Here is an 18,700-nt window from a genome sequence, read left to right as displayed (position 1 = left end):
GGTGGCTATGCTGGAATTAGTGAAGATCAGATCAGGGATGTGGCCTGCTTTATGGGTTGGGAGGTTTATGATTTGTTTGTATCCCATGGCTTCGAGGGAGGAGAGGAATGCTTCCCAGGAGGGGGAAGGTGGGCAGGCGTTGACATGGAGGTTGAAATCGCCGAGTAATACGGCGGGTGTGCTGTGATCTAAGTTGTCTACAAAGAATTCGATGAGGGGAGATGGGTCATGTTCTAGGAGACCAGGGGGAGTGTATATTAAGCATATTTGTAGCATTGGGGATTTGAAGAAGCCGAGCTCATATTTGGGGGTATATTGACTGTTTGGGGGGGTGAGGTTAAGTTCTTTTTTTGGTTACGAGGAGAAGGCCGCCTCCTCTTTCTTTGGATCTGGGTATGGAGTGTATGTTGTAGAGATGTGAAGGTAATTGGTTTAGTAGTGCAATGTCAGTGTTTTTGAGCCATGTTTCTGTGATGGCACAGATGTCTGGCTTTGAGTCAGTTAGGAGGTCATTAAATATGTGGATTTTTTTAGCTAGGGATTGTGCATTGAATAGCATCAGCATGAATAGTGTGAGTCCTATTAGTTGTGTGAGGGGGGATGTCATGATGGGTATGAGGGATCTTGGTTGGTGTGTTTGGGTTGGGATGGTGGATTTTATGTGGTTGCGGTGTATATATTTGATGATGGGTATGGGGAGTGTATGCATCTTGGTGTGGGTGAGATGGGTGTCCTGTAGAGATGAGGGTATCCTGAGTTGTGATAGTAAGAGAAGCTGTGTTAGGTGGTAGAGAGGGTGGCGTGGTTTGAAGAGAGATGTGAGGGACACAGGGAAGACACAAAGGAGCACACTAAGGGGCAGGCCCCTTTGTTGTGCTCCTTGTGCGCGAGACACCTGGGAGGAAGTCCTGTTATTATAGGGACCTCTCGGCCGGATGTGAGGTGCGCCGGTGGGGGCAATCCGCTGTCGGCGTCACAGCTGGGTTCAGGACCGGGTAGGCCGCGTGTTCGGGCTCGGAACCCGATGGGTGGCCCGCACCAATAGCACCATCTAATGTGGACAAGTGCAAAGGGTATGCATTTAGGGAAAAATAAATTGTTTATATAAGAACGTGAACCCTGGGCTGAGATGAGAGGTGTCTCCGCCCATAGGGAGGAGCCCTGTAAGCCTCACTATCAGCAGGCGTAGTCTCGGTGGCGTGGGACATAGCTAGAAGTAGAGACTTTATTCTGAAGGAAGAAAAAAAGTAATGTCCACAGAGTTGGAGATGAAATAGTTCAGTCCAGAGCAATGGGGAATACCCAGGACGAGGCCACAGATGAGAAGATCTGGAAGTGACCCACAGAGTGGGGTATGCCAGGAATCCCCTCTGACGAGTTTAGGCACCTCAGGAATACAGATCCGGTAGTGGCCTGCGGAGCGGGGTATGCCAAGGATGTCTGTACAGTAGATGTTGAAGAACTGATAGAGATGCTGGATCCCAGAAGTGGCTCCCGTAGTTGATCTGTCAATACTCTGCAGTGCAGGAAAGCTGAATAAGTTCTACAGACGAAAAGGCGGTAGTGGCCCAAGGCTCGGGGTACACCGCGGGAGTCCTCAATACAGTTTGAATGGTACAGGTCAATAGAGGTACTCACTATAGATGGTTCCTGGAGAGAGAGAGAAAGAGAGAGAGAGACCTGAGAAGCAGGTCTGGTAGAAGTCAGGCAGGTAGGCCCTCTGAGGAGCAGATAGCCGGGAATGCAGGGGAGCCCCCGAGGAGCGGGTACTCAGAGTGTTAGATGTCAAGACCAAAGTCAGGAACAGGAAGCCCTCGAATGAGGTGGATTCAGCTTCGAGTTAGCAAGGAGTTCAGTCTTGCTGAATCCACCTCATTCGAGGACTTCCTGTTCCCCCGAGGTTCCCGCCATGATGTGTTCAAAGGAGGCCCTTGTGCGCTCATGCCTAAGTAATTCCAGTCCAAGATGCAGTTGGCGGTGCCCACACTGTCCCGGGAATGCCGGAGAGGTCAGCGGGGATTAGCAGAGACCGCCATTCTTCCCAGACTTGATGGTGCAGGGAAAAAAAGGTGAGCATGAGAGGTCGTAGCCGTCTGCGACAGACAGGCGTAACAAACTCATTCTGTAGCTACAATGTGTTAGGTTCCTTTTTAAGAGAGTTACCACCCAGGAAAAAGATCTGGGCATCATAGTTGATATTACATTGAAATTGTCGGCTCAGTATACTGTGACAGTCAAGAAAATAAACAGAATGTTAGGAATTATTAGCAAGGGAATGGCAAATAAAAAGGAGGATGTCATAATGCATTTGTATCACTCCCTGGTTAGATCGCAGCACCTTGAATACTATCCTAAAAATATATAGTTACGCTGGAGAAAGTATAGAAAAGGGTGACCAAAATGATAAAGGGCATGAAATGGCTCCTTTATGAGGAAAGGTAAAGAAGTTAGGGCTGTTCAACTTGGAGAAAAGATGGCTAAGGGGGGATATGATAGAGGTCTACAAAATAATGAAAGGACTTGAATGGGTAAATATGAAAAGGTTATTTAACATTTTGGATATTGCAAGGACTAGGGGGCACTTCATGACCTTAGCAAGTAGCATAAAACATATCAGAGAAAATTATTTTTTCACTCAACACACAATTAAGCTCTGGAATTCATTGCCAGAAGATGTGGTTAAGGCAGCTGGTGTAGCTGGGTTTAAAAAAGATTTGGTTATGTACATGGAAAAGTTCATAAACTGCTTTTAATCTATAGGAAGAGCTCCTGCTTGTTGCTGGCATTAGTAGCATGAGATCTATTTAATGTTTGGGTACTTCCCAGGTACTTGTGACTTGAATTCACCACTGTTGGAGACAGGATACCGGCCTTGATGGAACCTTGTTCTGACCCAGTATGACATATCTTATGATGTGCTTGTTCTAAGTCTATAGTACACTCAGTTTCCTCTCCAGGCTGAGACTGGAGAATCGCCTGACAAATACTGACAATTGTTTTGCAGTCCTCTTCTGTTGGGGTCTTCGGTACCCCACCTGAAGCACAAATTGCTCCTCCTAGCCCGATTTTCCAAATCTTCTATCTTGTCTTGTAAATCAGCATAGTCTCTCTGTAGCAAATGAAATTTCCCATCCAGCTGACCTAAGGACTCAGCCTGGGCGTCCACTCAGGTTTCAGAGTTCTTGCTTATATTGTCGCAGAGGTCACAAACCAGCCCCTAGAGTTCCTCCCGTGTGGGCTGCTCACTGCATGCTGAGAACCATCGGGCTCACTACCTCTGCCGTGCTCCAGTGAGCCGCAGCCATTTTGGGTTGCCTCCACCACTGGCTCGCTACAGCTCTCACTGTTTGTTTTTTGTTTTTCTTTTTTTTTTTTTTTTTTTAAAGAAAGGTGCTGCAAATCCACTGTTTTCTTTTTCCCTGCCATCACACCTGAATTTCAGCGCCTTCATGTTGGTGGGGCTATTTCAATGTGCCACCAGGGGACTATGTTTCGCCATGAATTTTGCCCGGGGGGAGGGGGGCTGGAGCGCACAATCAACCCTCCTCGCTGCCGGCTGACGTCACTGGAAGTCCCCGTTCTTCCTTCTTGAAAAAGCAGGAAGAAGTGACATGTACTCAACTTCACCATAATATTCTGGGCTTATCAAAAGAACACTCCCTTAAGTTTATGAAAACTTATTCCCTACATCGAGTAGAATCCATGTGAATAGCCCATTCTATGGAATTAGACCGGCAGGAGTATTTTGAGGGAAGAGAAAGCAGGGAATGCTTGCTAACAAATTGAAAAAGATTCCTTCTCAAAACCTTAAATTCTATCAGACTCTTTATTGCTCGGATCCCTCAATCTCTCCGAAAGCCATTGAGGCATACCTGAATTCTATCACATTACCCCACCTAACCTTAAAAATGAGAGAATCATTAGCGGCTGAGATCACCACCCCCAAGCTTTTAGCAGTCATTACAAATCTGAAGGTAGGCAAAGCGCCAGGTCCTGATGGGCTTACAACAAAATTTTACAAGCAAATTGCCTCCTTTCTAGTAACACACCTACAAAAATTATTTAATTTTCTCCACTCTGGAGATTTGTTACTTCCTGATTCTAACTTGGCGGGCGTTACCATTATCGCCAAATCAGGACGCGACCCTGCTCTCTGTGACTCTTATAGACCACCTCCTTGATTAACCTTAACATAAGAAATTGCCATGCTGGGTCAGACCAAGGGTCCATCAAGCCCAGCATCCTGTTTCCAACAGAAGCTAAACCAGGCCACACAGAACCTTGCAATTACCCAAACACTAAGAAGATCCCATGCTACTGATCCAATTAATAGCAGTGGCTATTCCCTAAGTAAACTTGATTAATAGCCGTTAATGGACTTATCCTCCAAGAACTTATCCAAACCTTTTTTGAACCCAGCTACGCTAACTGCACTAACCACAACCCCTGGCAACAAATTCCAGAGCTTTATTGTGCGATGAATGAAAAATAATTTTCTCCGATTAGTCTTACATCTGCTACTTGCTAACTTCATGGAAAGCCCCCTAGTTCTATTATTATACGAAAGTATAAATAACCGATTCACATCTACTCGTTCAAGACCTCTCATGATCTTACAGACCTCTACCATATCCCTCCCCCCCTCAGCCATCTCTTCTCCAAGCTGAACAGCCTTAACCTCTTCAGCCTTTCCTCATAGGAGAGCTGTTCCATCCCCTTTATCATTTTGGTTGCCCTTCTCTGTACCTTCTCCATCACAACTATATCTTTTTTGAGATGCGGTGACCAGAATTGTACACAGCATTCAAGGTACGGTCTCACCATGGAGTGATACAGAGGCATTATTTATTTATTTAGCATTTGTTTATATACCGAGGTATAGCAGACATTGCCTTCACTCCAGTTTACATTATAACAAACCAGTTACATTTAAATCCATAACAGTATAACAGTAAAAAAATTGAATCAGAACAATAACTTAGTAATAGTCAATAAATACATTATATATTAGAAATATGACTATAAAAATCTTGTAGGGGGACGGTTGATACCGTAACAAAAGCGAGAAAGGTTTCTGTGAGTCAGGGCGGTCGTCGTAGGCGGGGGATTGCTCACGTAAAATGGAATGCGCAGAGGATGAAATCAAAGATTTATGTTCTGCTGTCATTGGGTGAGCAACCATTGCAGGACTGTGAGAGTAGCCAGGCTTTAAGTTCTTTTTTAGAAGATTTAACGTTTACTTGCGAATTGAGGTGATGAGGTAATGAGTTCCATAATTTTGGGCCGACGATGGAGATGGCTCTATTTCTTGTGGAGGATAGTTTGGCTTGTGGTAGTGAAGGAACATCCAGCTGAATTTTATATGTTGACCTTGTTGTACGTGATGATTTATGTAAATGTATAATATTGTCCAGGGCAGTGTAATCTGCATTATGAATTGTCTTGTGTAGGATTGTGAGGATTTTGTACTCTATTCTTTTTTCAACCGATAGCCATTGTAAATTGTAGAGTACTGGGGATATGTGGTCGGATTTTCTTTTGCCAGTCAGGACTCCGGCAGCTGCATTTTGGAGTAACTGCAGTGGTCTTAAGGCTGATTTAGGAAGGCCTATTAGAAGGGAGTTGCAGTAGTCCAAACTGGAGAAGATGAGGGCTTGAAGAACGGTTCTGAAGTCCTGGGGGTGAAGCAGTGGTTTTAGGTGTTTGAGAATTTGAATTTTGTGGAAGCCTTCTCTTGTTCTTGTTGTGATGTGTTTTTTGTAATTTAGCTCATTATCTAGCCAAATACCAAGGTCTTTAACGTTGTCTTTAAGATGAATTTGAATGTTGTCAAATTGGAAGGGTGGAGTGGATGTTGCACCAGAGTTTTTTCTTGTAATTAGAATACATTCTGTTTTGCTCATATTTAACCATAATCTTAGGTTGTTTAGCAATTTTCGTATTGCATCAAGGTGTGAAGCTGCTTTTGACATTGCGTCTTCTAAGGACGAAGTTATAGGAATGAGAAGTTGTATGTCATCAGCATACATGTAGAAAATGATGTTAAGGCTTGAAAGGAGTTGGCATAAAGGTAGAAGGTAGATATTAAAGAGAATGGGCGATAAAGCCGACCCTTGAGGAACTCCTGTTTCCAGAGGGATGGCCACAGATGAAATGCTGTTGTAGGAGACTTTGAAAAACCTGTTTTTAAGGAAAGAGGTAAACCAGTTAAGGGTTTTTCCAGCGAGCCCGATGGATTCCAGGCTAGAAATAAGCCTTTTGTGGTCCACTGTGTCAAAGGCTGCTGACAGATCGACATTTTCCGTTTTATTAACCATTCCCTTCCTAATAATTCCTAACATTCTGTTTGCTTTTTTGACTGCTGCAGCACACTGAGCTGACGATTTCAAAATATTATCCACTATGATGCCTAGATCTTTTTCCTGGGTGGTAGCTCCTAATATGGAACCAAACATCGTGTAACTACAGCAAGGGTTATTTTTCCCTATATGCAACACCTTGCGCTTATCCACATTAAATTTCATCTGCCATTTGAATGCCCAATCTTCTAGTCTTGCAAGGTCCTCCTGTAACATATCACAAACCTTGACCTGAAACTACTAGCCAAAGTATTGGCTGATTGCCTCAACCGTTTTATCTCTCATATTATACATCCAGACCAGGCAAGTTTTATTCCTGCTAGAATGGCTAGTGACAATATCTATAAAATTTTGAATATAATTTGGAGGGCGCATAAGAAACATATAGCCACTCTATTAGCTATTGACACCGAAAAGACATTCGACATGGTTCACTGGCCATTCTTGTTTTCTACTCTGAATGCAATGGGATTTGGTTCCTTTTTTCAAAACTGGTTACATGCCCTTTATAATAACCTCAAAGCCTGTCTAAATATTAATAGTGGGTATTCTGATACTTTTAATGTTCAGCAAGATACTAGACAAGGCTGTCTCCTTTCACCTCTACTTTTTGCCATATTTCTTGAACCCTTAGCCATTACTTTAAGGAATAGTCCTCTAATCTCTGGTTTACAATTAGGTCCCAAGTCCTTTAATGGAGAAATTACTTACCTGATAATTTCGTTTTCCTTAGTGTAGACAGATGGACTCAAGACCAATGGATATTGTGCTCTCCTGGTAGCAGATGGGAGACAAAGTCAGATTTCAACTCTGACATCAGCCTACATATACCCGTGCAGCATACTTAGCTCTTCAGTATTCTCCTCGAAAAGCCATTGTGGATATATGTTGCTTGATTCTTGATTACACTTGAGTAATCTTGATTCATTTTGAACAGGTTCAACTGATTATATTAAAACGTTTTGGCACTGGAGACCGCCGGAGCGCTGAAACAATAAACGCCGACACCTAGGTAACTACAGGTATCTTAACATAGAGGTAGGCCGAGGCTTACCCGTACAGTCTCGAGATTGATATCAGAGGTTCTCTATTTCTGGAGCAGCCGTAGGTGGGATGCTGAGTCCATATGTCTACACTAAGGAAAACGAAATCATCAGGTAAGTAATTTCTCCATTTCCTAGTGTGTAGCCAGATGGACTCAGGACCAATAGGGGAGTATCTTTTGTACTTCCTAACGGGTGGGAGGCTGCCCGTGGCCCACTTAGTGCTGCCCTTGCGAAGGCTGTATCCTTCCTGGCCTGGACATCCATGCGGTAGAACCCGGAGAAGGAGTGTGGGGAGGACCATGTCGCCGCCCGACAGATCTCGGCTGGCGAAAGCAGCCTGGTTTCAGCCCAGGAGACTGCCTGGGCCCTTGTACAATGTGCCTTGACCTGTAGAGGTAGTGGTTTTCCTGCCTCTATGTAGGCAGCATTAATGACTTCTTTGATCCAGCGGGCTATGGTCGCCCGCGATGCCGCGTCCCCTTGTTTCTTCCCACTGTGAAGGATGAACAGGTGATCAGTTTTACGCAAGGCTTCCGATCTCAAGGTATAGGACTAGGATTCTGCTGACAATCAGGTGGCGAAGGAGGCGCGAGTCTTCCGAATCTCTGTGTTCATTTGGTGATGGTAAGGATGTGGTCTGGTTTATATGGAACTGGGAAACCACTTTTGGAAGGAAGGATGGTACTGTACGCAGCTGAATGGTGCCTGGGGTGAACCTGAGGAATGGTTCTCGAGAGGATAGTGCTTGAAGTTCGGAGATGCGCCGAGCTGAGCATATTGTGATCAAGAATGCAGTCTTTAAGGTCAAGAGGTGTAGAGACAGGCCACTTGTTGGTCTGAAGAACTCCCCTGCTAGAAAGTCTAGTACTAGGTTGAGATTCCATAGAGGCACCGGCCACTTTAGAAGTGGCCGGAGTTGTTTAACTCTTTTCAGGAAGCAAGACACATCAGGATGAATTGATAGTCTGATGCCGTCCGCTTCAGACCTGAAACAGGCCAGTGCAGTGACTTGAATCTTGAGAGAGTTGAGAGACAACCCCTTCTGCATGCCGTCCTGTAGGAATTCTAGGATCGTGGGAATCTTGGCTGTCCTCGGAAGGAGGATGCGGTCTTCACACCAGGCTTCAAATACTCTCCAGATCCTTATGTAAGACAGAGAGGTGGAGAACTTGTGTGCTCGGAGCAGGGTGTCAATCACGGCTTTTGAGTTGCTGCGCTTCCTTAGGTTAGTCCTTTCAAGGGCCATACCGTAAGAAAGAATCAAGATGGGTCTTCGTGGGAGATCGGTCCCTGCATGGCGGTAAATGCAGAGGATTCCCCGCCAATAGTCTTCACATGTCTGCGTACCATGGTCTTCTTGGCCAATCCGGGGCAACTAGTAGGACTAGTCCCCTGTGGTGCTCTATCTTGTGAAAGACCCTGCCCAGTAGTGGCCAGGGTGGAAAGGCATACAGGAGATCTTCTTCTGGCCAGTTCTGGACAAGAGCGTCGATTCCTTGAGACTATGGTTCTCGTCTGCGGCTGAAGAATCTGGGGACCTGGGCATTGTGACAAGTTGCTAGGAGGTCCATGGCTGGGGGACCCCATCGATTCACTATCATCTGGAAGGCTGTGTCCGCCAGCGACCATTCCCCTGGGTCTAGGCTCTTTCTGCTGAGGTAATCCACTGAGATGTTGTCTTTTCCCACGATGTGGGAAGCCGAAATCTCTTGCAGGTTTGTTTCTGCCCACTCCATGAGAGGGTCTATTTCCAGAGACACCTGCTGGCTCCTAGTTCCTCCCTGGCGGTTGATGTAGGCCACGGTTGTGGCGTTGCCCGACATGACTCTGACAGACTCGCCTCGGAGTCTGTGGCTGAATCGTAGGCAGGCTAGTCTGACCGCTCGAGCTTCCAGGTGGTTTATGTTCCATTCTGCCTCTTCTTTGTTCCATTGTCCCTGGGCTGTTAGTTCCTGACAGTGGGCTCCTCACCCTCGCAGACTTGCGTCCGTGGTGAGCAAGATCCACTTCAGTGTGGATAGGTTTATGCCTCTGCTTAGGTGTTATTCTTGAAGCCACCAATGAAGCTGATGCCGAACCTCCGTCGGTAGCTAGAGGCAAATTGAGTAGTTTTGGGACACCGGATTCCATCGTGACAATAGGGAGCGTTGTAGTGGTCACATATGGGTCCTTGCCCACGAAACAACTGCCAGAGTTGAGGTCATGAGGCTGAGGACTTGAAGGTAGTCCCATACCTTGGGGCGAACCAAGTGCAACAGGTTCCGCAATTGACCCATCAGTTTCCTTCTTCTTGGAGGGGGAAGGTAGACCTTGTCCAGCTTGGTATCGAACCGGACTCCCAGGTATTCTAGTGACTGGGAGGGCTGTAAGCAGCTCTTGGCTGTGTTCACGACCCACCCGAGCTCTTGTAGTAAGTTCTTGACTCTGGTGGTCGCGTGGCGACTCTCCTCCAGAGACTTTGCTCTGATCAGCCAATCATCCAAGTAAGGAAGTACCAGAACTCCTTCTTTCCTCAGTGCAGCCGCTACTACCACCATCAGTTTGGTGAAGGTTCTGGGAGTGGTAGCTAGTCCAAAGGGTAGCGCTCGAAATTGGTAATGATTGCCCAGTATCACAAAGCAAAGGAAGTGCTGGTGGTCCTGATGGACCGGGATGTGAAGGTAGGCTTTGGATAGGTCAGGGAGGTTAAGAATTCTCCCGGTTGCACTGCCATTATAATAGAGCGTAGGGTTTCCATGTGGAAGTGTGGTACCTTCAGGTAATGGTTGACTGCCTTGAGGACAAGGATGAGTCGGAATGTTCCTTCTTTCTTGGGAACGATAAAATAGATGGAATAGTGACCAGTATTTTGTTGAGACATAGGCACCGGAGTTATCGCCTTCAGGCTGAGTAGTCTTGCTAGCATGGTTTCCACTGCCAGACTCTTGGAGTGGGAGTGGCACGGTGATCTCAAATTGGTCTGGGGGATGCTTTGGAATTCCAGGGCGTACCCCTCTCGAATGATAGTTAGGACCCACTTGTCTGATGTTACTTCGACCCATCTTTGGTAGAAGAGGGTAAGTCTGCCCCCTATGTCTTCTTCCTGTGGATGGGCCTGTGTCTTCTCATTGTGGGGCACGGCCGGAGCCTCCCCTGAGCTTGCTTCTCTCTTAATGTGCTTGTTCCGAAAGGACTGAAACCTTCCGGAAGTACGAGGTGGGACTGTATGTTCTTGTAAAGTTTAAAATGGTGCAATCCTCTACCCTTGGTTCTTCGGTGGGAGGAGCACTGATATGTTTTTTTGTTCCTGTCTTCAGGTAATCGGGGTACTGGGGATTCACCCCATTTGTTGGCTAACTTCTCCAGTTCGCTTCCGAACAGGAGAGATCCTTTAAAAGGCATTTTTATGAGGTTCCCCTTGGAAGTCACGTCAGCCGACCAGTTTCGGAGCCGTAACTGTCTTCTGGCCGCCACTGCGGTGGCGACACCCCTGGATGATGTGCACACGAGGTCAGCGGTAGCATCAGTGAGGAATGAGAACGTAGGTTCCATCGCTTCCCCGGGCATGGTAGCGTCTCTGGAGAGGATCAAACAGGAACATGCCACCAAGGTGCAGCAGGAGGCAATTTGTAGTGTCAATGCTGAGACAAAGGACTGCTTAAGGATGGCTTCCAGCTTTCTATCTTGGGCATCCTTCAGTGCCGCTCCTCCTCCACAGGGATTGTGGTGCGTTTTGAAACACCACAGATCATAGCGTCCACTTTAGGGAAGCGTAGAAGTTCCTTGGCTGTGGGTTCCAGCGGGTATAGCGCTTCTAGTGCCTGCCCCCCATTAAAACTGGCCTCTGGAGCATTCCATTCCAGGTCAATCGGTTCCTTGATCGGCTCCAACAAAGGAAAATAGCATTAGGCTTTACAGAGGTACACCAACATGGGATTCTTTCTGGGTTCCAATGTAGGGGTCCGTGCCTGGGAGACCCAGTGTCTTCATAGTTTGGGACACGAGGGCTGGTAACTCTTCTTTGTGGAAGAATCTGAGCATGGTCTGGTATAGCTCCATCCCGGGGGGGGGGGGGGGGATTTCCCCTTCTTCCAGGGAGTCTGTTTCCTCCTCTGAGGTGTCTGGATCCCCATCTGGGATGATCTTGGATAGGAGAGGCATGTCTCTAGAGCCTTGGGAGGTGCTGGGAAGGACTTGTGCTTCCGGCAGAGTTTGAGGCAAGTGGACAGCCGGGGCTGGTTGCGCCTGGACAAAGGTTTGCAGCCCTTTGAAAAATTCCACCCAGGAGAAGATTCCTGGGTCCATATTGATGCCAGGAGGGGTTGTAGTGGAAGCCCCGGAGGAGCTTTCCTGTGGGGAGCGCCGAGTTGGACATAGGTCCAGGGTGCTATCATCAGTGGTTCCGGTACCCTTTCCTGGCTGTGGGAGGTCTTGATTTGGTTCTCCCTGATTCTGTTCACACTGCTGGCACAGGAGGGATTCTAATTCAGGCTGTGCAGCTCTTAAGTGGCAGGCTGGGAAAAGGAAAGGTCCCTTGGCCTTCTTGGATGGTGGTGCCATTGTTTGTGCACGTATAAGGCTTAAAAAATCGTCCATGCGAGAGATATGCACACGGATGATCTTAGTTGTGCGCGTCAGGAGCGCAGAAGTTATGCACAGTACGTACGCACAAGTTTTGCATGCAGGCAGCGGATTTTGTGCACATGGCACAGTTATGCGCGCGGCCTAGTTGTGTGCGCCGCTGTGCACACAACCCAGATGTGTGCTCAGTTAAGCGTCTATCCCTACGGACGCGCTCAAGTTAGGCGCCTCGGGCCTACTCCGCTTGTACCGATGGCGAGGGGGGGAAGATGGCACAGACTACCCCAGCAACAAGATGGCGGCCCCCCGGAGAGTCTCCACGTGTGTGGACCCTCGACCAGATCGGGGCCTAGCCAGAAGAAGGCTGCTCAACCCGATTTAAATCTCAGAAGAAAGTCGGTATGGCTGTTCGAGCCTTGGAGACCGGAGACTTAGAAGAAAAAGGTTTCTACCTTACCTGGTCTCTGCGCTTACTGGTCGCGTGCCGGGTGGTCTCCAGCTGCAGGGGGGAGAGGGAAATACCTTCACCGCAGCGCTCGAATCTGCACCCGCTGCCTTTCAGCCACCCTGGGGGCAACGTCCATGTCGGGAATCGGCTGGCGGACTAAGGCTCACCTCTGAGGAATATCGAATCAACCTCAGGAAAATCTCGATTGGGGGAGGGACAGTTAGGTTTCACCGCAGGCGAAGCGGGGCTCTCTTCTTAAAGGTAAATTTTCTTCTTCTTTTTTGTAAATGTTACACTATTCTCTTTTGGACAGTGTCTGCATCTGCTATGGGAGACGGAGAAATACTGAAAAGCTAAGTATGCTGCACGGGTATATGTAGGCTGACATCAGAGTTGAAATCTGACTCAGTCTCCCATCTGCTATCAGGAGAGCACAATACCCATTGGTCCTGAGTCCATCTGGCTACATGCTAGGAAAATTGCCATTATTTGCAGACGATATTCTCTTTACCATTAGCAATCCCCACATATCTCTGCTAGCTATTGAATCTGATTTGGCCTCCTTTAGCGCTGTTTCAGGCTTTAAGATTAACTGAGAAAAGTCGGAGTTGCTAAACATTTTCTGTGATACTCAGAATCCTTTCTAAAGGCTCACCACCCTTTCAAATGGGCTCTACAAAAACTCAAATATTTGGGAGTATATATTGGCAAACACTTAAAGGACCTTTATCAGCTAAATTACATACCCCTGCTTATCAAGATTTAGGAAAATGGGATTGTCTCTCTCTTACTTGGATGGGAAGGATTTGCACAGTAAAGATGAATATACTACCTAGGTTTCTTTACCTTTTTCAAAGCCTTCCAACTCCATTATCTAATTCAACCTTGAGAACATGGCAAAAGAAACTGCTCCACTTTATTCGGAAACAGAGACACACCCCCCCCCCCCCCAGGGTAGCCTGCTCTGTTCTCTATCAAGCCAGGGTAGATGGCAGGATGGGGGTGCCCACTCTCTAATTGAATGGCACAATACCAATACAGATAAACACTGGGTACAGATAGAGCAATCATGGATGAACGGCATGCCATTTGAGAGCTACTCTGTGGCAACCCCGCCGCTCCTGGTATCATTGCCCCAAAATGGCTCCTACAACTTGGCATACTTTGAATGTTTGGGCCACTTGAAAACATCGGCAACTGGTCCCACATCTTATTTCCAATCTTCTTTTCCCTCCAAGCATGTCCATCCAATCCTTTCAAGAATGGAAAATTAGAGGAATCCTTCAGATTGAGCATATATATTTATAAATGGGAAGATGTCATCTTTTGACGATCTGAGAATTAAATACCATCTTCCTCATTCTGAACTCTTTTCTTACCTTCAGATCACATTTTATTACTGGTCTTCTAAGGAAATCTCTCCTATCTTCTGAGAAATCTCATTTTGAAGGCTATTGCACGCACCCCTATCTTATAAAGGGCTTGATCTATAAGATTTATATGTTATTAAATGCACGTTTGAAGGATAAGCCTGCCCACATAACAGCCTGGGAACATGACCTAAACCTTACACTGTCAGATGAGGAATGGTCTCATTTTTCTAACGACCAAGTCTTCTTCAATTTCCTCCTCCATAATTGAGAATAGTTATAAATTGCTCTATAGATGGCATTACATGCCTATTAAAATTCATAAATTTTGCCCCCAGTTTAGCACGCTATGTTGGCAAGACTGTCCTCCACCTGGAACTTTTATCCACGAGGTGGGAATGCCTTCATATTCAGCCCATTTGGCAAGAGATCTCTGTTATTTTATCCAAGATGCTCAAGGAATCCATTCTGTTATCCAAAGAATTGGCTCTCCTCTACCTTCTGGATTCTGCTAGAGACTCTAATGCCCAAAGACAGATTCAACAATTCTGCATTGCTACGAGAATGGAGATTGCCCTGTTTTGGAAGCAGGATCAGCTCCCAACCATACAGGTAAATATCATCATGTTTGGACAGAGTTTGCACCATGAACAAAATTACTGCTATAAAATACCACAAGACAGGTAAATTTAATCTAATTTGAGACCTATTTCTGAACTGGAGACAATTTCACTGGTCTTGATTTTTATTGAGGGGGATCTGAGGTTATTAGTTTATTATTCTCAGACTTTTCAGAGTATACGCCGATCACTTTGACGTCGTACAATATAACGTATGATTTCAGCCTTATTGCGCGATTTGAGCATTGCAACAAGGGGAGGGGGGAGGGAGGAAGGGAAGGTGGGGTTTACTGTATATTATTGTAAAAATGTGCTTGCTGTTCTAGGTATTCACTTGTATACAATTTTTGGTATTTTATTGAACCCTTGTTATTGTTTGATGGACACCAATAAAAATTACTAAATTTAAAAAACAAGAAAACATCTTTTTAGTGCATAGCTTCCAGATCTTCTGGCCCTTGGGAACATCCAGATGCAGACAGTACAATTGGGCACATCATACAATGAGCCTGAGCAGAAAGCACAGCGGGCATGCTGGTATGACAAAGTCGTCAAATACAACAATGGGAACATATAAAAAATATATATATATATATTTAAACAATTTTTTATTGTCAAATCACAAAAACAAGTTCTTACTCAGAAGACATTTTTAAGCCCAGTTTGCTGTACGCCATCATAAAAAGAACTGAAGCTAGCTCAAGCTCAATTTTGGAAATTTTAGGTAACAGAACTTTTTTTTTTTGGGGGGGGGGGAACTTGCAACAAGGAAAAAAGAAAAAAATATATGTACATGCAAAGAATTTGGTGAGAAGCTGAAAAGAGACAGCACAAATGTGTGCCTTTGCAAAAGCAGAAAAAAAAAAAAGACAAAGGAGACTCCTGCAGCTGTAGAGAAGACCTGTGATTACTCAGAAAAGCCTTCGAGACTTTTCTGTGCTCAGAGAGAACCTTTCCATCGTGGCACCATTGCATGATAGTACTGTCCATACATGATCTACAGTATTACAAAGGGAAAGAAGTGGACTTTGCAGTCACCTGCCATCAGGTTCTTCATTCCTAGATTAGTTCTGGGACAGATGGACAATGAGAATGTTAAATATACTTACCACTTTCCAGCGGTCCTTCACCACATAATTGACTGGCAAAATATCAGCCTGCTCTCCTCCGCCACTCATGTTTGTGTCGTCCCTGATAGCTGCTGCTAGGCACTGCATTTGCCAGCCAGTGAAGATTTTGCTAGCGCTTGGTTTAAATGAGCCATTTATCTGGTGGAAAGTGGAAAAAAGGAGAAGACAGATTATGGTGTAGTGCCAGTTGCAGCATCCTGACAAAGGAAAAGCTCATTAGATCCATCTTAAAATATCAAGCAACAAAAGCTCAGAACAATGCAACCATGCCAGACCAGTCAAGATGCAGAGAAGCGTGTTTCCATGTGTTCCTCGGCTGCCTTCATACACAAACCTAGGAAAAGCAACCATGCACTGAGCTGAAAAGGTGGTCAGACCCCAGGACTACAAGCTCTTCATGTAAGCAGCACAGCCAGGAAACATTAGTGACACGCCCCGACAAAGGAAAAGATGCTGCTTTACAAGAAGAGCTGCGCCAAGCTCTTGGACTCAACCAACCAGAATCCAGCTCAGCGGTCAAAGCTTCCAGGTATCAGTGCACACCTTCATCAAGTGGGACTGCGAGATTCGGCTCAAAAAGCAAGAAATGTGTCCTGCCCCTAAGCAGCTGAAAGAAGTTCTAGTGACAAACACTGACAAGAGAGATCATGGCACCGCTGGCTCTGCCCTTTGTGCAGAACTGGGGCTTGGAAAGGGAGCTGCAGACGTATCAGTCACAGTGCACGCAGCGGCTTGACCCTGCGTGTTCTCCACCTCCCTCTATCTACCATGCGGTGAAGCCGGGATCCTCTCTCCTAGGAGATGAGCTGATGCTTCCACACAGGTGGCAACATTTAAACACCGGAGAAAAAACAAATACAACTTATTTGGTTTTTATAATAAGCGCTTTGCGCAGTTTTCTGATAAAGCAGATAATCTAACTGAAATAATGTAAAGCATCCCTATAAGAATAAGGATCTCCTACTCATGGTGACTACATTCTGTGAGGTTAAGAGATCTTGCCGCCGAAGAATTAGTGCCAAATTAAAAATTCAACTCTTCCTGGAATCTCCACTATCTCGCTAAAACTCAAGTTCTGCAAAAGACAGGGGGATGCAAGAGATACAACATGCAGGAAAGTCCCGCGCATTCAGTAACAGTTTTACTGGATCTGTACGGCGCCGTCAGTTGACGTCACCCGGGAGTCATGGCTAATTCAGCCCTGTTTGTTCATGGAGAGAACAAAAAACAAAAAACACTACTTGCACCAAGGCTTTAAACATTTCTATCTTTGTTTTCACTTCATTAACAAAATGAATGTATCCCAACAGAAGCTTCCTTGAAGATGAGGCTTGCAGGGAGCTCCTTTAATACTACATATCTTAATTTCCTAACAAGTAAGAGCAGGAAGGAACGATGGGGCCCCATTCCTAGCTCACCATTCTGTTTTGTAGCATGGCATGCTGCACATTAAAGTAGTCCTGGAAGGCGCAGAAACCTGCAAGCCCGCCCATGCAAATGAAAGAATGCGACTGCTTTAGTTTTGTTATAGGTCTCTCTCAGCTGGTAGGGGTTTTTTCATATTCATGCATTTTGCATTTATAGGTTTATTATACGGTATTTGATGATTTGTTCTGTATTAGACCTACTGTAGCAGGTCTTGGGGGTGTACTTTGCTTGCAGAAAGGCGTGAGTAAACTTGCAATATAATATGCAAATGAGGGTTTATCTAGCGCTCAGTAGATAACCAGGTTGCTCATCCTCAGATATATGTGGTGAAAAATGTTGCTGGCTAGGTTAAAATGTCTTTCATAAAATTCATTAGTAACAATGAACAGATCCCAATACAAGGCAAGCTGCCAATTTATTTATTTATTTATACATTTTTCTATGCCGATGTTCGTGCCAACATCATATCGGTTTACATTATAACAGCAAGGAGGAAAATACATTGAACAGGGAGGGGGTTACATAGGATAAAGCTGTCAATTTTTTTCAGGTGATTATCTGAAGGAAGTGTACAGAAAATACATGTGGAGATTTTAAAATGGAGAAATTACTTACCTGATAATTTCGTTTTCCTTAGTGTAGACAGATGGACTCAGGACCAATGGGTATAGTGTACTTCTGATAGCAGGTGGAGACGGATCAGATTTCAATCTGACGTCAGCCCCTAGTACATATACCCCTGCAGGAAGTGCAGCTCTTCAGTATTCTCCTCGAAAAGCATTATTGATTAACTTGAATAACTTCATAACTTGATTAAACGTTATAACTTGATTAACTTGAACTGGTTGATTGACTACAACTGGAGACCGCCAGTGTACTCAACCGGAAAGCGTCGACACCTGGTAGGGTGGGTGCCCTAGGTGAATGAAAACATGGCTTACCCTTGATTCATTTGAAAGACCATGAGTAACGGCAGCCAAGGGTGGGATGCTGAGTCCATCTGTCTACACTAAGGAAAACGAAATTATCAGGTAAGTAATTTCTCCATTTCCTAGCATGTAGCAGATGGAATCAGGACCAATGGGATGTATAAAAGCTACTCCCGAACCGGGTGGGAGGCTGCCCGTGACCCACTTAGTACTGCCCTTGCAAATGCCGTGTCCTCCCGAGCCTGAACATCCAGGCGGTAGAATCTGGAGAAGATGTGGATGGAGGACCATGTCGCCGCCCTGCAGATCTCGGCGGGTGACAGCATTCTGGTTTCTGCCCAGGATACTGCCTGGGCTCTGGTAGAATGGGCCTTGACCTGTAGAGGCGGTGGCTTGCCTGCTTCTACGTAGGCCGCCTTGATGACTTCCTTGATCCAGCGGGCTATGGTTGCCCGTGAGGCCGCTTCCCCTTGTCTTTTCCCACTGAGAAGGACGAAAAGGTGGTCTGTTTTTCGTACGGGTTCCGATATTTCCAGATATCTGGATAGGACTCTGCCGATGTTGAGGTGGCGTAGACTCCGAGCTTCTTCTGAATTCTTCAAGTCATCCGGCGATGGTAGCGAGATGGTTTGATTAAGATGGAAATGTGATACCACTTTGGGAAGGAACGAAGGGACCATGCGTAGCTGGATGGATCCCGGGGGTGAGCCTGAGGAACGGTTCATGGCAGGACAGTGCTTGTAGTTCTGAGATGCGACGGGCTGAGCAAACCGCCAGCAGAAATGCTGTCTTTAAAGTTAATAGGCGGAG

General features: G+C 45.9%; 1 protein-coding gene across 1 annotated transcript in view; it reads right to left on the bottom strand.

Annotated features, from left to right (window-relative positions):
- The window catches only part of TTBK1 (tau tubulin kinase 1), a 320,320-nt gene extending 304,654 nt beyond the window's left edge, over positions 1-15,666 (bottom strand). Inside the window, exon 1 of the mRNA XM_029592821.1 lies at positions 15,513-15,666. Within this exon, the coding sequence (XP_029448681.1) occupies positions 15,513-15,620 (108 nt within the window). The 5' untranslated portion in view covers positions 15,621-15,666. The remainder of the gene's footprint in view (positions 1-15,512) is intronic.
- Between the last annotated feature and the right edge of the window lie 3,034 nt (positions 15,667-18,700).

Source organism: Rhinatrema bivittatum, chromosome 3, assembly GCF_901001135.1.
Source record: "Rhinatrema bivittatum chromosome 3, aRhiBiv1.1, whole genome shotgun sequence".
Taxonomy (NCBI): Eukaryota; Metazoa; Chordata; class Amphibia; order Gymnophiona; family Rhinatrematidae; genus Rhinatrema; species Rhinatrema bivittatum.
The sequence above is the reverse complement of the archived record's forward strand: the minus strand, read 5'-3'. Positions and strand labels throughout refer to the sequence as shown.